At 42.4% G+C, this 18160-nt stretch overlaps 1 protein-coding gene across 1 annotated transcript in view; it reads right to left on the reverse strand.

The window, feature by feature from the left end:
• LOC129249212 (zinc finger protein 624) overlaps positions 1 to 7073 on the reverse strand; it is a 58778-nt gene extending 51705 nt beyond the window's left edge. Inside the window, exons 1-3 of the mRNA XM_054888898.1 lie at positions 5109 to 7073; positions 4621 to 5034; positions 4187 to 4543 (exon numbers count right to left, since the gene is read on the reverse strand). Of these exons, the coding sequence (XP_054744873.1) occupies positions 4187 to 4543; positions 4621 to 5034; positions 5109 to 7060 (2723 nt within the window). The 5' untranslated portion in view covers positions 7061 to 7073. The remainder of the gene's footprint in view (positions 1 to 4186; positions 4544 to 4620; positions 5035 to 5108) is intronic.
• Between the last annotated feature and the right edge of the window lie 11087 nt (positions 7074 to 18160).

Consider the following 18160-nt stretch of genomic DNA (forward strand, 5'->3'; position numbering starts at 1 on the left):
TTGTTAAACTATTATTTATTATTACTATTAATTATTATTTGCCGGTACTTCTTCTCATCTTTCGAACTTTTTACCGGAAGAACTTATATTATTTTGCGATAATCCAAAATTCAATTAATTTTTAGACTATTTCATAAGAGTGAAAATGTTGATCCGCCGGTGTATGTACCACCGATCAAAGCAAAAGACAGTTGGAAGGAAGAACACCTGTAGAGCTCAACGGTTAAGGTAAGAGCTCCTATTGCTGTGGCTCTAACTATGTCTTCGCCCCTTTTTCGGTACGAGGCCGAGCGTCATTTTGATGGAGAGTAACTTTATCACATCTCTCTTGACACTATGGCCGTTCGCTGATCGGTTCAAATACCTTAATATTCAATCGTCCGATTTGTATTAATGCTGCCGTCATACCCGAATCGGCTGGTGCGTGACTAGCATTCAGTCGTGCACGTATTTGAAACTGTCGGAATGATAGGAAAATTTTCTCTAATAGCGGTCGCCCCTCGGCAGGTAATGGCAAACCTCCGAGTGTATTTCTGCCATAAAAAAGCTTCTCATAAAAACCATTTGCCGTTCGGAATTGGCTTAAAAGTGAAATAAAATCAAGGCTCGCCACAAAAAGTAGGATGAGGTTTACCAAACACTGAGTAAAGTACAGAGCATAAGTTTGGCGCCATCAACTTTCAGTTTGGCCGTTAACTTGTAGTATCTATCAGTGGAAACATTTTTCATCGTCACTTACAGTATCCGGTGTTTTTTACGTGAGTACCTCCCGTCCTCTATAGGACACCACGGTGCTCAAGAGCAAAACGGATGAAATCAGCGCCTCAAAAACGCAAAAGCATTTAACGATACCAGCTGGCAGTGTGGAATAGACACACTAATCACCTTGGTGGGGTTCGAGGCTTATGCAAAAATTCTTTCGCCGTTTAAATACTTCACGCGCATACTCATCTAACAATTCTAAAATCGGACGGGTGGAGACTACACCATTCACATCATACCGTCCTACTAATCCCCACACCCGCACGATTTTTAATGTCTGAGTACATCGGCCATTCGCAGAGGACATGCACCCATTCCTCTCTTGGCGACCCACAAACACATACCTCATTTACAATCAGCCGCCTCTCATGCAAAAACGCATTAAGCCGCTCGTGTCCGGTAAGGAAGAAACCCAGGCTAAGGGAAAATCCAAAATCCGGATTTACCCCGACAAATGAAATATCCCGAATGTACTCATATGTTATGAGACTATTGTCTCAACGGTCTTGCCACTTACTCACCATACACTCATTCAGGAGCGTCTTGCATTCCAAAAACACGCTTTCTACATCACCATCGGATAACCATGCATCCTGCAGGAGCGGCATACAAAGCCTCCTTCTCAACCAGAAGGCAACAGATCGCAGTATGACTTCCAGGTTAAGAGGAGGCCCACCCAACAACACCTGCAAAGCATCCGTACTCAGCATATCGCCACTTACAATGCGATGCAGCAACTCCTTCCGGTTTTGTCTTTGAAACAAATGTAAGTAAATAATCGGTTTTTAGCATTTCGCGGCTCAAGCTCTTACGGTGTTCATTGTCCTTGTTTTTGAATTTTTACCAGGGCTTTCGAGACATTTCGAGATGGATGATTGTGTCAGTCTTAAGTACAAAGACCAATATTAACTGAGTGTTTGGAAAATTCCCGGCCATTCACAAATTCCTTTCATTCCAATCCCAATACTTCAGTGAATTCTTTTTCCGTCTGACATGGATCTTCATAAAGTAGTGCCTCCAATTCTTAATCTTCGATATCTTCCGTTTTCCACCACTTACTGGTCTTCAACATCAAAACCACCGCTTTTAAGAGCACTCAATGAACCTCAGCCTCAGTTTTCTTCGAATGCAAGCAAAAAATCAAAACTTCTTCTTTTAACTTTTTGCTAAAAGGACTTTGAAAATTCGTAGCTATTTCAGTGGCTCCATTTAAAGATTTGTGGATCCATCTGTAGCTTGAATAACTATTTGTGCAAATGTATCAAATCGGACATTGCCCTCGTAAAGATCGATATTTTTATGACTTATGACAATACTTAAGTAGCAACTCCCATGCATAAATTTGGCACAAATTTCCATCAGCAAATGGCGTATCGGGTTTGGACAAGCACAAACGTCGAAGAAAGGGAGAAGGCCCATTTAAAAATACTCTCAAAAAAGTGGAAGGATGATCCTCTTCAATCGGCTGATTACGTCCAAGTAAGATAATTGTGCCAATATCGGCAACCAACTTTAAGTGGACGAAATCATTCTGAGCTTTATTAGGTATTCTGAAAGATTTCTGGAACATTTATTTGAGTTCAAATAAAAAGTTCGGAGTGTTTTCGCTTCACTTATGATGTAATAAACAGAGTTGAGATTATCCCATTTAGGTCAAATATGAGCCAGTTTGTTAGTTTTGTTTGCCTTTTGTCCATTTTGAAGTCATATCTCCTACTGAAAATGTGCTCGTCGCTATTGTTAAAAAATTAACACTTAACTAACTTTATAACAAATTCTTGAAAATAGCTGAACGATACGGCGAATCTCGTTCAAATTCTCGAAACTTCTAGCAGGTCGTTAAAGATGTGTGCAGCCAGGCGTTTTTTTGATAATGAAAACGCAACTACCTTCCTGTTCTCTAATGCTGGCTGCCTCTGGTCGATTAGCTGCTTCTGTATTGTGAGTTGTTCAGATTTATATTCGAATTAAGCTATTTGGTCCGCTAAAAGTAGTAGATGAATTCCATCTAATCGAAACAAACACTCAGCAAATCCTCTGTGATCGTTCATAATTTTTTTTGGAAAGCTATTTTAGTATATGAACCATGCCCCACAAAAATTAGTCGACTTCGTTGAAGTGGAGTTGTGAATGGGCGGAAACTTTTCTAAGCACTTTTTCTGCCATGAAAAAGCTCCTAATAAAAACAACTATTTGCCATTCAGAGTGGACTTAAAACTGTAGGTCCCTCCATTTGTAGAACAACATGAAGACACCGGTACTTATTTTACTTATTTTTTTTTTGTACTCTGCAGTTTGCCTAGGAAAAGAGAATGTTCCTTGCCCATTCTCAGTACATCCGACCCAAAAATGTACCACTTAAGTTTTAGGAAAGCCGGACAGGGGCAGAGAAAATGCTATGTAGTATCCTCATCCTGCCAACAAGATGTGGTGAAAAATATCTACATGGTTTGTTGGCCGTAATTAGTCCCGTCAAGGCTCATAGCCTATTTCTGCTCTACCTGAAAAGAAGGTTCGCTATCACCCTGTCAGTTTTTCTCCGGAAACATGTAGTTCTTTTGCCGGTGTTAGCACTGCATCAACGGCTCTCATGAGATTTATTAATGGCTATTGTTGACTCTAAAGTTCGCGCGGGTTCAAACGAACGTGAAAAATGATCACAGTTCGCCGATGCATCAGGCAGTTCCTTGTCTTAAATACAACAGTCCCCTAGCTAAATTCAAGACTTAAATTCAAGCCCATTCCATTTTGAAACAGAGTTCAGTCTCAACTCAAATACCTGAACTAGTTTTAAAGAGGTATAAGAGGCTTATGAGGCTTTCAGATCAGCTTGACTCTCATTACAAACCCTGTTTTGAATTCCTCGCTACCTTCCGCCAATCATCCGGCCTGCTACTTTAAGTGTGGCAAAGATTTTCGATAGGAAGATCGTTGTCTTCATAACTAACCGAAGTCCGAAGTCCAAATCACATTCCGCTCCAGTATCATTTACAGTCTGGGAGTCGTCGGCTTAAAAAGTTGGTACTGAGCTTCCTAAGAGAGTATCTGAGTATCTCCATTGATCCCTTGTAGAAAAGCTAACGCTTTCTATTTTCTTTCAAAAGAGATTCCAGGCATCAGTTTTCCATTAGGTGCCAAAAAACATAGGCACAATACAGCAGAATACGTGACGATTGCTCTGACTAAAACTATGGATATTCAGAATATCCACTTTGCTACTTTTCAGCAAGGCATCGTTAGGGTTCACTTAGGCTTCTTCGTGGGACCAGCATAAAACAAATGGTTCCAGATGGTTTTCTGTCTAATTTTCAGTTTCTGGTCAAACGAATAAGTCCACACATGTCGGACCGACTACACTCAAATTGAGATCCTCAAATAGCACACAGATTTCAAACAATCTTACAAGTTCTATGTTTATACTCACTCTGTGGAAAAAGTTTTGGCGCAAGTACCGCAAGCGAAATTACCGCTATCAACTTTTCGCTTCTTCACTTTCGGAGGCTCGTCATTCGCGGATGTGGTTTGTTGATCTTTCGGCATCGCTAACGCCATTCCATGTACACCCTTCATGTGGTCCTTGAGATTGTGACGACGCGAAAATTTCAATTCGCATAATTCGCAAGCAAAAATTTTCTCATTTGTGTGTTGGCGCAAGTGGCAACGTAGCGAATGTTTACGAAACTCTTTTGCACAAATTGGACATGCGATTACCTGGTTTTTAGTCATTGGACCGTAGGTGTGATGAAGGCGGTGAAAGATCAGCTCTGACTCGTAAGGCGCGCTGCGTGAGGAGAGAGAGAGTAATTTTTGAGATCAGGAATTTGGAAAAAAGCCGAAACAAAAAAAAAAACAGCAAACCTGAAATCGCATTCCTCGCAGTTCCATTTATTCTTGTTTTGCGCGACGTCACTAGCGTCACGAAGTGCCTCTTTCGAAGTGCTTGCCTTCGGCTGACAAAGACGCGCATGACGTCCAAGCGCTTGTGCCAGCGCAAAACTCTGACCACAACTCAAGCAGACGTGACGCAGTAGTGGGTGCAACAGATCTCGATGCGCATTGAGCGCCTCTTTATTGTCGAAGTGTTCTTCACAGTCTTTGCATTTGATGCGCCACTTCTCGCTAGATTTGGGTTTCACTTTCTTCTCCGAAGTTTTGTTGCTGGCGCTGCCATTGCCGCTGCTGCTGCTGGCTTTGATTATAACTGTATTGCGCGTGTACTCAGTTTTCGGGTGCGAGAGCTCATGCAGCATTGCTTCAACCTCCGATGAGGCGCTGCAAAACGGGAAAAGAAGATTTTAAATTTAAAAACTGTGGCAGGGTACCTTTTTCCGATTAGAGTTACTTACACGAAACTGCATTTATCGCAACTCTTGACGTCTTTTGTCGTCGCGCACTTTCGCTTCACTCCCGCACTCCGTTCCGCTGCGATTGCACACGTCCGATGCTCAGCCGTCTTCCGATGCCTGCGTGCCTTACAAGGCGTATTGAATTCCAGTTTGCATATGGAGCAGAAATATTTGCTAATGCTGTGTCTATTCTTCTCATGTCGTTGCAGTGCGATTTTAGAGCGAAAACACTCCGTGCACAATTCGCAATTGTAACGACTTTGATAGACGTCCGACACTGTACCACTCAATTCTTTGCCCGGATGACAGAGCAGCGCATGTCGACGTAACTCGGCGTTATAGCGAAAACTCTGGCGACAACGATTGCAGTCGATGTTCAACTTCTTGCTAATACAAATCGGCACAGAACGATTGATGGCCAATATAACTTCTTTGTGATCGGAGCTGAGCAGATGGCGACGCATTTGATTGTTATCCTCGCATTCGAAGTGACAGTAGCTGCACCATAACTTGCCGAGTCCCTCGGTGGCATCCAAATGCGCTGGCGAGCTCCAGTGTTCCAAGAACATTTCTTCAGTGTTGGTATAGAAGCGACATGGCCGACATTGATAGGGTGACTGCAACACTACCGAGTGTATATTATCCAGTATCATATGCAACGACTTCGCCGGATTCATTTGCATGCGTCGGTAGTGATAGTGTGAGATCAAGTGCTTCCCCACCAGATGGCGCAACATGCTGTGCTTGCAGAGTTGACAGCGAATAAAGTTGGTGCGTCGTTTGCGTTTTTTAACGCCATCACCGGTGCTTGGCTTGGGGTCCTCTACTGGCACTAGGAAACTTTTACTCAATTCGCCACGTTGTATAGTATCCAGCGCAGCCTTTTCTAATTGTCGTTCAGGTTCTGCGCGTTTACGATGATAACCGGTTTTGAGATGGTTCTCGTAATTCGCTTTGTTCTTCAAACGACGACAGCAAATATTACACCAATATTCCTCATTTGCGGACTTTGCCAACTCGACCACCTCCTCTTTGTATTCGAGACGTTGCATCTTTGTGCCTGGTATCCACTTACCTTTCGTGTGTTCGGCAGGTGGATGCTGGCCTTCATTTAGTTCTGCGCCTTCCAATTCGTAGGCTGGCTCATCCCAATTCGGTGAGAGCCGTGTGAGCTGTGTATGTGTGACGTTCAATGTTGGACGATTTTCCGGTCGCCATTTGCCACCGGTGTGCGTTTCAGGCACAACAGGTGGCGAGTGCGGCATTGTTGGTGGTTTCCATTTTCCACCAGTCGCATGCGCATCTGCCATTGGATCATAATCATCGTCCTCTTCGTCCATTTCCACATCAACATCTTCGTCTTCCTCTTCACTAGCCTCAGGCGACTCGTGCACAAACGTCATGGGTTTGAAAACCTCATAGGATTTCTGCTGTTGTGTGCCGCTTCCACTCGCATGCGTATCTGACATCCAGGGCTCGTCGGCCTGTCCCATATGTTCGGCATGTTCCGATTTGTGGTGACGTTGTTGCAAGCTACCCAATGGCTGAGTGTGCGCGCTAATTCCTTGTTTTCCGCTCGTTGAAGGTCCAGCCGCTTGTACACTCTGTAACTGCAATGAGGAAAAAAAGACATCTGCACCCAGCTCGTAGGGAAGCTCATAAGCGTCGGCAAGTGACTTGGAGGTTTTGCCGCCATGCGTTGCCTCTTTGGCATAGGATTCAGGTTCGGCAAAGGCAAAAGCATCGTAGGTGTGATCGAGATGTGCGCGTGGCGTGGAAATCATATCTGTGGGCACAGCATGCCTTGAAACCTGATCGTTTTTATTGCGCACGGTGGCGCTGCTGAGGTTGGTGCACCGCGTTTTGCGATGCTCGATATATGCTTCCAGACCGACGATCGTGGAACTGCATTTGATGCAGAGATGTGTGTCGTCCAAATCGGGATCGATCATTTTCAGTTAAGTAATTAAGCTCTAGGCGTCTGAAATAGATTTAGTTAAAAAAAGCTATTAATTTTGTTGTAGTTTGTGTTTCATTTATGGACTCAATTTTGTTATTTGGGGGGATTCTGAAGTTATTTAATTGGTATTTAGTGTGGGGATTAAGAATCAGCTTAATTCAATCCCACCGAAGGCCTTACTATATAAGTAAATACTTTTACTCGGGAAATTAAAAATCTAGACCTCTTCTTTACGCGCTTCTCTATCAAGCATGTCGACAAAGAGAATCTTCAAAGATCAGCTGAGCGTTTGCTTTATGGAACTGGGCGATGCTGGTAACCCAATCCCATTCAGTTGCTTGTTGAAGTGGTTCAATGAGTCGGCTTGATAGTATTGCCTATTGAGGCATGACTGTAGTGACATACGCAAGTTTTGGTATTACAGAAGTTAGTCCAAGAGACAGAAATGGCAGGAAACTCCTTTCTAGTGCTCACTTTTAGAGGATTTTCGAATCATTTTGCACGGAGACAAAATTAACTTCAACATTTATTTTCGATTGCCCTCTTCCGCTTAAGAGTCTAATTTTGGCAAGGTAAGCTTCCCAAACTGTCCACTGTATGAATGGATTTCGCGTTCTTTACAGCACTCATAGTTTAGGTACTAGAGGTGTCATTCGAAAAGTGATTACTTGGATTTTTGGCTTGTATGAGCAACATACTTAAAAGGGTTAGAACAATAAGTTTGGTATAAAAAAAGCTGAATCAAAAATAGTCCAGATATGGCCTTTAACAGCTATGTGAATTCAGTAGCCTGTCTGCTATTAGCCTATTCCATCATGCTAGGCCAGTAAGTGCAAGAAGGTAGTGAGATGCCTACCCTTTGAGTGGAGTTTATCGCTTATAAGTTGGTTGTTGTTGTTGTTGTTGTTGTTGTAGCAGTAACTTTGCCCTGTCAGTGTAGTGCAATACCGGTCGTCTTCGTCTAACTCATTTAACGGTAGGCCCATCAAACTAGCTGTTTAGAGGGGTTGGGTCCAGAGGGAGAGGGGTGTTAGATGAGTGGGTTTGTAGGAGCATGTGAAAAGGTGGTTAGTGTCGTGCGGGGTGCCTTTACATGCCGGACATATCGCACTCTAAATACAAAAGGGTCACAACTCAAAATGAGCAGAAGCTCAAATATGAACGAGACGTTATCAATAAAACGGTCCGCGGATGACATATGGCAAAAATAATTTTTTTTTTGTTTTTTGGTAGGACTGTTATAAGCTTACATGGCAAATTTCAGCGTGATATGTCACATAGTTTGTTTTCTGTGCTACTGTAAACAAGTCAAGCTCGAGTGTGGAAAATTTTGAGTTGTGCCCCTTTTGTATTTAGGGTGCGATATGTTTAGTATGTCGAGGTCAATTCTGGATAATTGGAGTTTAACCTGCTACAGTATCCAGAACGTAGTTGTGCCAAGGTTACGCGGGACCCACGCGGAAGTTGGAGCTCTTCGTCTGCGATGGGTAGTGGTTGGACTCCGATAACGGCATTCAGGGGTCGGGAGCTTAAGAAGGTGCTAAGGGTCATCGGGAACGATGAATGTCGTTGATTGTTTGCTTATAAGTTGGTCGCTTTTGTCGCTAGTTTACCTGCACTCCACTTTCTAGGGATATCAACGTGTAGGCTTTTGATAAACTAAATAATTTAAAAAAGTTCGGTTTAGGATACTGGAATAAGTTAAAATGTATAAAAATGTGGAAGTGGGAAAATTTCAAGTTGTTAATTTTCTGAAATTTATTACATAAAATAAATTTTTTTTTAGCCCAATACGTATTTCAAAAGAAAAATGTAATTTGCGCAGAGTTTTCAAAAATGTTCGAACATTGTTACATTTCAATTCTTGTAAAGAGAAAAAAAAAATTGATATACAATTTTTTTTTATTTCATTCTACTAAAAATTTTTGTAAATTTGTTGCTTGGCTTTACTTTTTCTCCTAAATTTTTAAGTTTAAGATTCAATTTTTAAACCTCGCAAAATAACACCCTGTATATTGTATTACAAAAATATTTCTTGCTTTCATCTCCTTGATGCTGTTCACATCCCTGCATATTTCCTAAAAACAACTCTTTTAACTTCATATACCTCAACGGGCCAATTCAAACTTCCTCGATCCGCATACTTTGCATATTCGTGCAGTTGATTTATAATCGTTGCCCGACAGCAGCACTTCGTCAACGCTTTTGCGAAATGAAATCGTTAAAAATTATTCAAAAACAACAAATTACGAGGCATATTAACAGCGCAAATCGTTAACCATAATTTAGGCATGCCACTTCAACGCGCATATCCCTATTGGCCATGGCAATGGCTGGACTGAATGCCAGCGAGATTGCCTTCGCGATTTGCGTCGTGCAAATGCAACTGCAACTTCTCGACACTGCAGCCAACCAGCCAAGCTACCCACTCGAAGTCGTATACATCGGCGCGCAAATCCATAAAGTATCGCGCATTCCTTATTTAATGATTTCTGAGTTACAAGCGGCGGCCGCCGATCATTGCTTGACCGTCGATCGCATTCGGCGATGTTGCGCGGAGAAATGATGCGAGTGCGCGCACAAATCTCAGCAGGTACAGTGTGCAACATTTTCACTACAACTTATGACCACTGCGCTAGCAACAAATAGACCAGTCAGCCGCATTGCTAGCCACACAGTCGCGGCGATCAGTCGGCAATCGAATGAATGAAGCAACACAGCAAACTGTTGCCTGTTTGAAAACAGCCATTGTCGCACGCGCAGCATCTTTTATTCGTGCCGCAGCAACAATTTGGCCGAAAGAGTTACGAGTTAAGGAGTAAAACAAAAATATACACAATTGATGTGGCTTTTAGCAGCAACGAAGCGGCATGTGCGTGTGTGTGTGCGTGTGTGTGTAGAGTGCGTTTGCGCATGCACCTTAAGTTATTAATATTGCCAAATGAGTCAATTTGAAATAAATAAGCGCGATCAGAATCATCGCGATCGCGATCACCGCGCGGCCCCGAACGACATTGCAGTGGGGGAGCGCTACGTCGACGGCAGTTCTGACACCGTCGTCGCTGTTGGTCGGCGTGAATAGAGTTGTCCTAACGTTGCTATGGTGCGCAACATTGATGCACACACGCGCAGGCGTGCGAAGCCTCATGACAGCAGCCCATTTTTTAGGCGCGGTTTCAGAGTTGTGCGTGTCGGGAAAGGGATGCGCGTTTTGCTATTTAGCAGCGATTTCCAGCGCAGATATGGCGCTGCTGTTGGCGTCGCTGATTATCGCTCACACATCTGACAATCTATGCGCAATTAGCAGCACATTGTGGCACTTGCGCGATCGTCGATTGTCACAAAAAATAGGCGCGACAGCGCACACAGCGTTGAGGTGCATAAATGTGAATTACGAATTACGCATTGATAAAGCATTCAAGGAGGCATTGTAATCAGAGTGCTAGATGTTGGGATTAAGAATCTGTATGAAGGTGATTTAGGTTAACATAAAAGAGAAGTGATGATATATTTTTTCCATTAAGTAACTGCCATTGAATGGATTTATTTCAATGCATATTTTTCAAATATATATAGAGGTTGCTGAGCGGCATTCCACTGAGTCCCATGTGATGGACTGGGCCCGAGAGCACTACATTTTTTTTGAAATTGAAATTGAAATTAAAATAGAGGTCACGAGTAACCTATCAGTAGAATTGTTATCTGTATGACATTTTTCACACTCATTTATGCGGACATATTTCGAGTTTATGAATTGGAGTGAGGTCCAGCCAGAAAGGGTATGGACTGCTCATGAGAAGATTCTCTCCATAAATTGGGCTTGATACGGAAAGATATGGGATCAGAGGTTTTTTACCAAGGGCGCCACTGTCGCCCATCGATGAATATCGTTCAAGGCTTGGGTTTCGCTCCGCTCCTCAAGGATCTTGCAGACAAAGTCATAAATGGGGGTTTTTTCGCCTACTCATTTTAAAATGAACTCTGATTAGTTGATGTTGTTAAAGCAGCATAAAAATTCCCCACTTATGTTTGGCGAATGCTGCTGGTGTGACGGGTTCAAAAAATCGATTTTTTTTTTACATTTTTCGGAGGGAAAACATCTCGAAAATATACTATAAAAATTTCAGACAGAAACTTTAATTATTTTTAAAGTTATAGCTAAAATAAGAGAGTGCGCCGTAGTGTGTATGAAAGCGTGTGACACGCCAGCAGCTGCTGCTTTGACCGGCCCCTCTTCTGTTGTCGAAACTTTAAACGCGTTTTTTCTCAAAACCATGTTTTCGAAATTTCGGGGATTCACTGACTCAGAACTATTCAACGGATTTGGCTAAAAATTTAACCCGTTATTCTAGACACACATATCTAGATCCCGGATCTTCAAAACATTTAAGTTTTTAATAATAAACTATTTAATTTAAACAATTTATGAAGAAAAAAAATTTGATTTTGAGCACTTTTTTCACAAGTCCGCCATTTTGTTTTTGTTTTTTTATTTTTATGTATATTTTAGGTTCGGGACCTAAAATAAAGACTACAGAATAATAATCTCTTTGATTTTTTTTATTTCAGATGACTTTGGAAGGCTGTGTTTTTCCCCGAACCAACTTATCTTTTTTTTAAGGACTCCACTTTGACGTCAAAAATTTTAAACAAATTAATATAAAATTAACTGTATACTTCAAAACACCAATAAAAACATGTAAAAACTTAAAAACGTCGAAATTTCGGTCGTTACACCGGACTACTACCATAAATCAGAGTAAATGGCTACCCATGTAAGAGTCCACTTGGACAAAGGATCAAATTCGTACATTGTGATAGAGGAAAAATAGTAGCAGAAGAACCGAGCAGAAGGGAAAAAGGAAGAGGATGATTTGGATTAGACGAGGATGGCGACCAATGACCGGAAACGTAGAAGCAACTGTCGCGGAAATAGGAACTTTAATAAATAGCGAGGACTGCCTTGTTATGGATATCATATTTGCGAATTTTCTATGTCATGATAAGGCAGCCTTTCGATGGTTTAATTTGGTTTATTTTATAAGATGTATCCACTGGCTTGAAGAAGCTCCAACACCCAACACAGCCGTTAATATCTACACGGACGGACCTAAAATCGACACCGGTGTAAGATCAGGGTTATTTTGCGAAGAGCTTTCTATTAGCGAATCCTTTAAACTACCGGATCACTGTAGTGTTTTTCAAGCAGAAATAAACGCTATTCATGAACCCTTAAAATGGCTAAAGGTAAACAGAATATCATCAACGGATATCTGCATTCTATCAGACAGCCAAGCTGCCCTACGAGCCCTGGATGCATTCCAAACAACATCAAGGAGTGTCTTACGTTGTCGCCAATCTCTAAATGAGATGGCCAAGCAATATCGAACAATCTTATGCTGGGTTCCAGGCCACAGAGATATATACTATTATGTATACCAGGGAATTGCAATTTGCAAGAGAAGTAATTTTATGGAGATATTTCTCGCAACTTGTAAGCTTCTCGTTAAGGACGCACTAATCAGTTCTGCAAATCAAAGATGGATAAGCGTTAACACCTGTGAAATTGCTAGGCAAACATGGCCAAGGCTAAAAAAACGTTTTTTCAAGAGTATTATAAAACTGAGTAGACTTCAAAGCAGGACCTGAGTAGGGGTCCTCACAGGACATTGTCTCATAGGAAATCATGCAAGAAGATTAGGCGTTTACACGCATGATTTCCGTCGTAGCTGCAGAAATGATAGGAGTTGGAAACAATTCAACACCTTTTTTGCACATGCCCAGCTCTAGCCAGAAGCAGGAACCGATTTTTAAAATCCTACTTCTTAACAAATAAAGATAATCTACACACTTTAGGTATCAATAACCTTTTACGCTTTGTCAAAAGCTCAAAACGGCCCCATTTCGTGGTCTAAGTGGTATCGTTGTCTCTATGTCCGATGCGGCTGCCAAACCTAACCTAACCTATCTACTGACTTTCTATGAGCCGCCTTTCGTTTTATTTGTACACATCGACAAGGATTTTCTTCTAAACACTTGACAGCATTCCTACCCCAGAGTTTATAATACAGGTAAATAGTGGCGATTGTAAGATAACCGCAAAGTTTACCAACAGTTACCTGAAGACTTTTGAGGTGGGTGATTGCCGGCGGGTTGGTATCGCAAGTACGTACCTATGTAAGTCAAGTAAGTTATTTTGTCTAATGAGTGACAAATTCTTGATGAAAATTCTGGTGGAGAAGATTTGAAAGGCTAGGACTCCGTCGAATTCCTGGCCTAGAAGTGAGAGTAATAGGCTTAGAAAGTGCTGAGGACTCTCTCTTATGATAAAGGGAAGATCCAAGCTTATAAACTACAGGGTTTGATTGAAAAGTAATGAGTCTTATTTTTTTTAAACAGTTTTATTAAACCTTTTGGCTTATACAACTAATATTCGTCAAAATAGGACCCTTGAGCGTCAATACACAGCTGGTAGCGGTCCTTCCACTGCAGGAAACATTTTTTAAACTCCTCCGCCGGAATCGCGTTCAATTCGGTTGTTACAGTTTTTTGGATCGCCTCGATGGAGTCGAAACGCCTCCCCTTCAGCTTTCTTTTTAGGCACGGGAACAAGAAGAAGTCCGGAGGGGACAGGTCTGGGCTGTAGGGAGGGAGGCGCCGGCGATGGACTAAACTGACGTTACCTGTCATGTCCGATCGACTGTCGCACACCCTTCTGTCATTAAGCAGAGGGGAGTGCAGATGGCTGGTTGGACTGATGACGGGCCATTTTCTGTGGCCGAAGCACATGGAAAGGTTGGGCATCTCAAACAGTGTACTCTGCCCAGCTTGTGAAGAGGAGCATGAGATGGCGGACCACTTCCTGTGCGTGCCTTCGCTCGAATCAGGTTTGAGGTCTTTGGCACTGATGTGTTAAGAAGCGATCAACTTGGCTCCTTGGTACCACAATATCTACTCAAATTTCTTCGGAGATCGGGTAGATTTAAAGAAAACTAAAAGGGAATCCAAGTGTAGTACAATGGACTTAATTTATGTCTGAGTGCTGCACTTGCTAGTTTTCCCGACGAAAAAAAAACCCATTGAGAAGTCACACAAGCATTTCGTCAAGGCAAAAGGCTTATAAGATCTTTTACCTACAATAGGGAATTGCACACATGCGTTAAATACACATCAGGAAAATAGTAGGTTTTCTGACAGGTCACTATTATTTAAATTACTAACTCTCAAAACGTCACATTCGGAATGAGCCAGAGTGTATACTCTGCCTGGAGGATGATGAAATCACAGAGCATATCTTGTAGAGCTGCATTATCTTGGCAAAGACAGGACTGCATATCTTTCAACGAGATCAAATGGATCCGAATGAAATCAAGATTGATCCTCTTGCAGATACTTTAAAATTTGTCCAAGGCGAAAACTTTACTGAAAGAATTTGGCTTTCAATTAATGCCCAGCCTAAGGGAGGGTACATGTGGGTTAAATAGAACCTGATGTAATAAATGTAATGGCAGAAGTGACAGTCAATAAGACTAGCATTCATCATCATCATAAATTCCTAGAGTTCCAGTTCGGGTCTGTTTTACGCCAATCTCTTAACTTCATTTCAGCTAAACTGCGTGGCGCACGTTTATAACTCCAGCAGTCGTTTTCAGGTATTCGCTGGTCTTCCACGTCTGTGGATTCCTTGGAGGTGCCAGTTAATGGCGGTTCTTGTTAAGTCACCATTTGCTCTGTGTAGAACATGGCCAATCTAGCCCCATTTGCTCTTTTGGATCCCTAATAGTATTGGCTTCTGCTGGGTTCTGGCCCATAAGTCAACACTCGAGATTATATTTGGCCAGATGCTGAGAGCATTTTTCGAAGGCATCTGTTTACCAAAACTTGTAATGAGCTGGTGTCAAGTGACGTCGCATTCCACCTTTCACAACCACCAAGCAAAGCCGACTTTACATTGCAGTTAAAAATTCGCAGCTCTGTGCGCCGTAAAATGTGTGATGCGTTCCAAATTGCTTGCAGAGAACCAAATACCGTCACAGCTTTCTTTATTCGGCTTTTGATATCACCGCTCGTATCTCCAGAGACGGATATTCCGCTGCTTAAATAGCAGAAAGTTTGTACATCTTCGAGATCCATACCATCAATTGAGAAATTTTGGGTATTTCCTGAGCTTAAGACTTTGATTTTCTGGATACTGATTTTCAGGCCGGCTTTCTCAACTGCTTCTCGCACTGCTTGAATCTTTGCTGCCATGGCAAGATAGTTGTGAGACAGAAGACAGATGTCATCTGCATAATCAAGATCCGCTAGACGCCCTTACAGTCCCCAGCTAATACCGTCTCCAGATGGCGAGGCGTTTTTCATGACAACGTCCAAAACGATGTTAAAGAAAAGTGGCGAGAGAACGCATCCTTGGCGCCACCACGTGAAAGGCTTTAGTGGGAATGAACTAAAAATATATCCGCATAAAAGCCTCATTTGGCTCATTTAAGCAGGCTCACACCGCATGGGTGCTCAAACATATATTTGTAATATTTTTCCTATACACATCCGCCAATTATCTGATTTGAAATTTTTATTATATTTATTCCTCGAAATACTCGTAAATTGGGTAGACTCCCTCTGCTCTGCGGCGCCTCGCCCTCTAACGCTGCTCAACGACTTGGCCTAAAGTATGATGTCGAACAAGATATTCAGACGCACTTGTCGCGACAAGAGCATATGCCACAACAATGAACGGCCGAATGCGCGGTTGGGTGGCAAGTAGCAGGCGTAGAAGGGGGCCCGTACAGAGGCCACTGCTATCAGACAATGCGCATAATTCGCGACTATCGTCACGGCAATTTCTATTTCACAAACAGGAATTAAATAATAAAAACGATATGATGACAAAAACAGTAACTACAATCAAAGAACAACAACACTTACCAATACATTCAGCCATACGGACATGTGGCAATTGTGCCCGACTAAGAGCTGCAACTAGAATAAAGGCTTTGGGAGCGCCTGTGGGTGCTGATCAGTGGGAGTGGCAGTTGGCTGGCAGTGTCAGCTGTACGCGTAGTATTTAAAAGTGGTTGATGGTGTAGTTGCTGCTGCTACTGCTGGTGCGGGCGCTGATGGTGGAGGTGGGGGCAGCAAAAAGTGCAAAAACACAATTGCGACCATTATTTGCATTTGTGACACCCGCTGACGGCATCGTCATCAACATCACAAGCGACAACGGCGCAAAAATAACAAACAACAACTGCAACAACAACAACAACAACACTACCAAAAACAACATTAACGACCGCGAGATATGGCGCAATGGAAGCAACAGCAACGCGGAACAGCATACAAACTGCTGTGTGGCAGAGTGGCGACTAGGATAAATGTATGTATGTGTGTATGCACATACACACATGTACCTTTGATATATGCATATACATAAGATACATCGTATATTCACACAAACGAGCGTTGTACATGCAACGCATTGTGGCAATAATCGCAACGCGAACAACAAGAACGAATCGCAGCGACAGCAACATCAACATCAACAGCCATGCCAACATCGTCAAAGCAACATCAACACCGCGCCAATTGGAATATACTGCATTCAGTAGCTACAACAAAAACGCCGCGACCATTAAAAAGGAGTTATCACCCAATTTAGTACCACAAGCCGGAGAGCACACAAGCGCACACCCGTCTACTACTAATTCCAGAACATACACACACACACAAATGCGAGTTTTTGTCTGGGGTGTGGCCATTCCGCAACAGGAAAAAAGCAAAGAAAAAAATTAAAAATAAATACGCGCACATAGAAATAGAAAAATAACAACAATTCTATGCGGTGAAATGTACAGCAGCGGTTGCTGACGTTTCCGGCAAATTTAGAAGTTTATCCTGTACAACAAAACGACGTTATGCAAACAAAAGGCAACAACAACAGCAACAAGAAAAATATCAAACTCGAATATCGCCGCAATTGAGTTGTACATCGCGAATAGTTGCGAAGCGCGCGCTGACAGGGGGTCATGGGTGTATGGGTGTATGGGCCCATGCGAGTGTGTGTGCGTATGTGTTGGTGGCGTTGCGGAACATGTGGCGCAGTCACAATTCAGGATTTTTTAATTGCCAACACCAGAATTCGACAAAATATTCGAATTGACACAGAAGGCCACTCAATTTCACGCAATTGCCAACCAATCGACGGCCGAACGAGAGAATAGGATTAAAAACCATTATGATTCGTTAAATTCAAATGAAATATTTTTCGCTGTTGTTTTTTTTTTTTGGTTTTTGCTTGACTAAATATGTGCTTTGACACACATACACACATACAAATGCATATATACACACACATAGATACATAAAAGCATGGCTTGTGCTGAAAAATGTTAGTGGTGGAAATCTCATTTTATTTAGTGCATCAATTTTTAAAAAGTCCCTATCTGATAAGCCCAAAAATGTAAGCTTTATGGTACAAGGGGAGGCAAAAGGGTTTGAGGAATAGAGGGGTTGGATGTATATAACCCCTTGAAAGTAAATCACCACTTAGCAACTCAATACAATTATTAATACTAAGTATCCGCCAAATCCGTTCATTGATCTTTGAGATATCCGCGTATACAAAAGCTAAGCAGAGGGAAAATATCAACTAAGAGAAAAGCGAACCCAGAGTACGCTTTGCCACTCCCTTCTACAACCATCAAAGCCACGGTTAGCAAATGGGTTACTACAACCCACAAGCGAGCTTGGCAGGGTGAGAGAGGCTGCAGATGGACGAAACTGATGTTACCTGTCATGTCCGATCGACTGTCGCAAACATTCCTGTAATTAAGCAAAAGGGAGTGTAAGTACCTGGTTGGACTGATAGCAGGCCACTTTCTATGGGCGAAGCACATGGAAAAGGTAGGCATCTCAGACAATGCACTCTGCCCAGCTTGTGAAGAGGAGGATGAGACGGCGGTCCACTTTCTGTGTGAATCAGGTTTGAGGTCTTTGGTACTGATGTGTTAAGAAGCGACCATTTTGGCTCCTGGGCACCGCAAGATCTACTCGGATTTCTTAGGAGATCGGGTAGATTTGAAGAAAACTAAAAGGG

Source organism: Anastrepha obliqua, chromosome 5, assembly GCF_027943255.1.
Source record: "Anastrepha obliqua isolate idAnaObli1 chromosome 5, idAnaObli1_1.0, whole genome shotgun sequence".
Classification (NCBI taxonomy): domain Eukaryota; kingdom Metazoa; phylum Arthropoda; class Insecta; order Diptera; family Tephritidae; genus Anastrepha; species Anastrepha obliqua.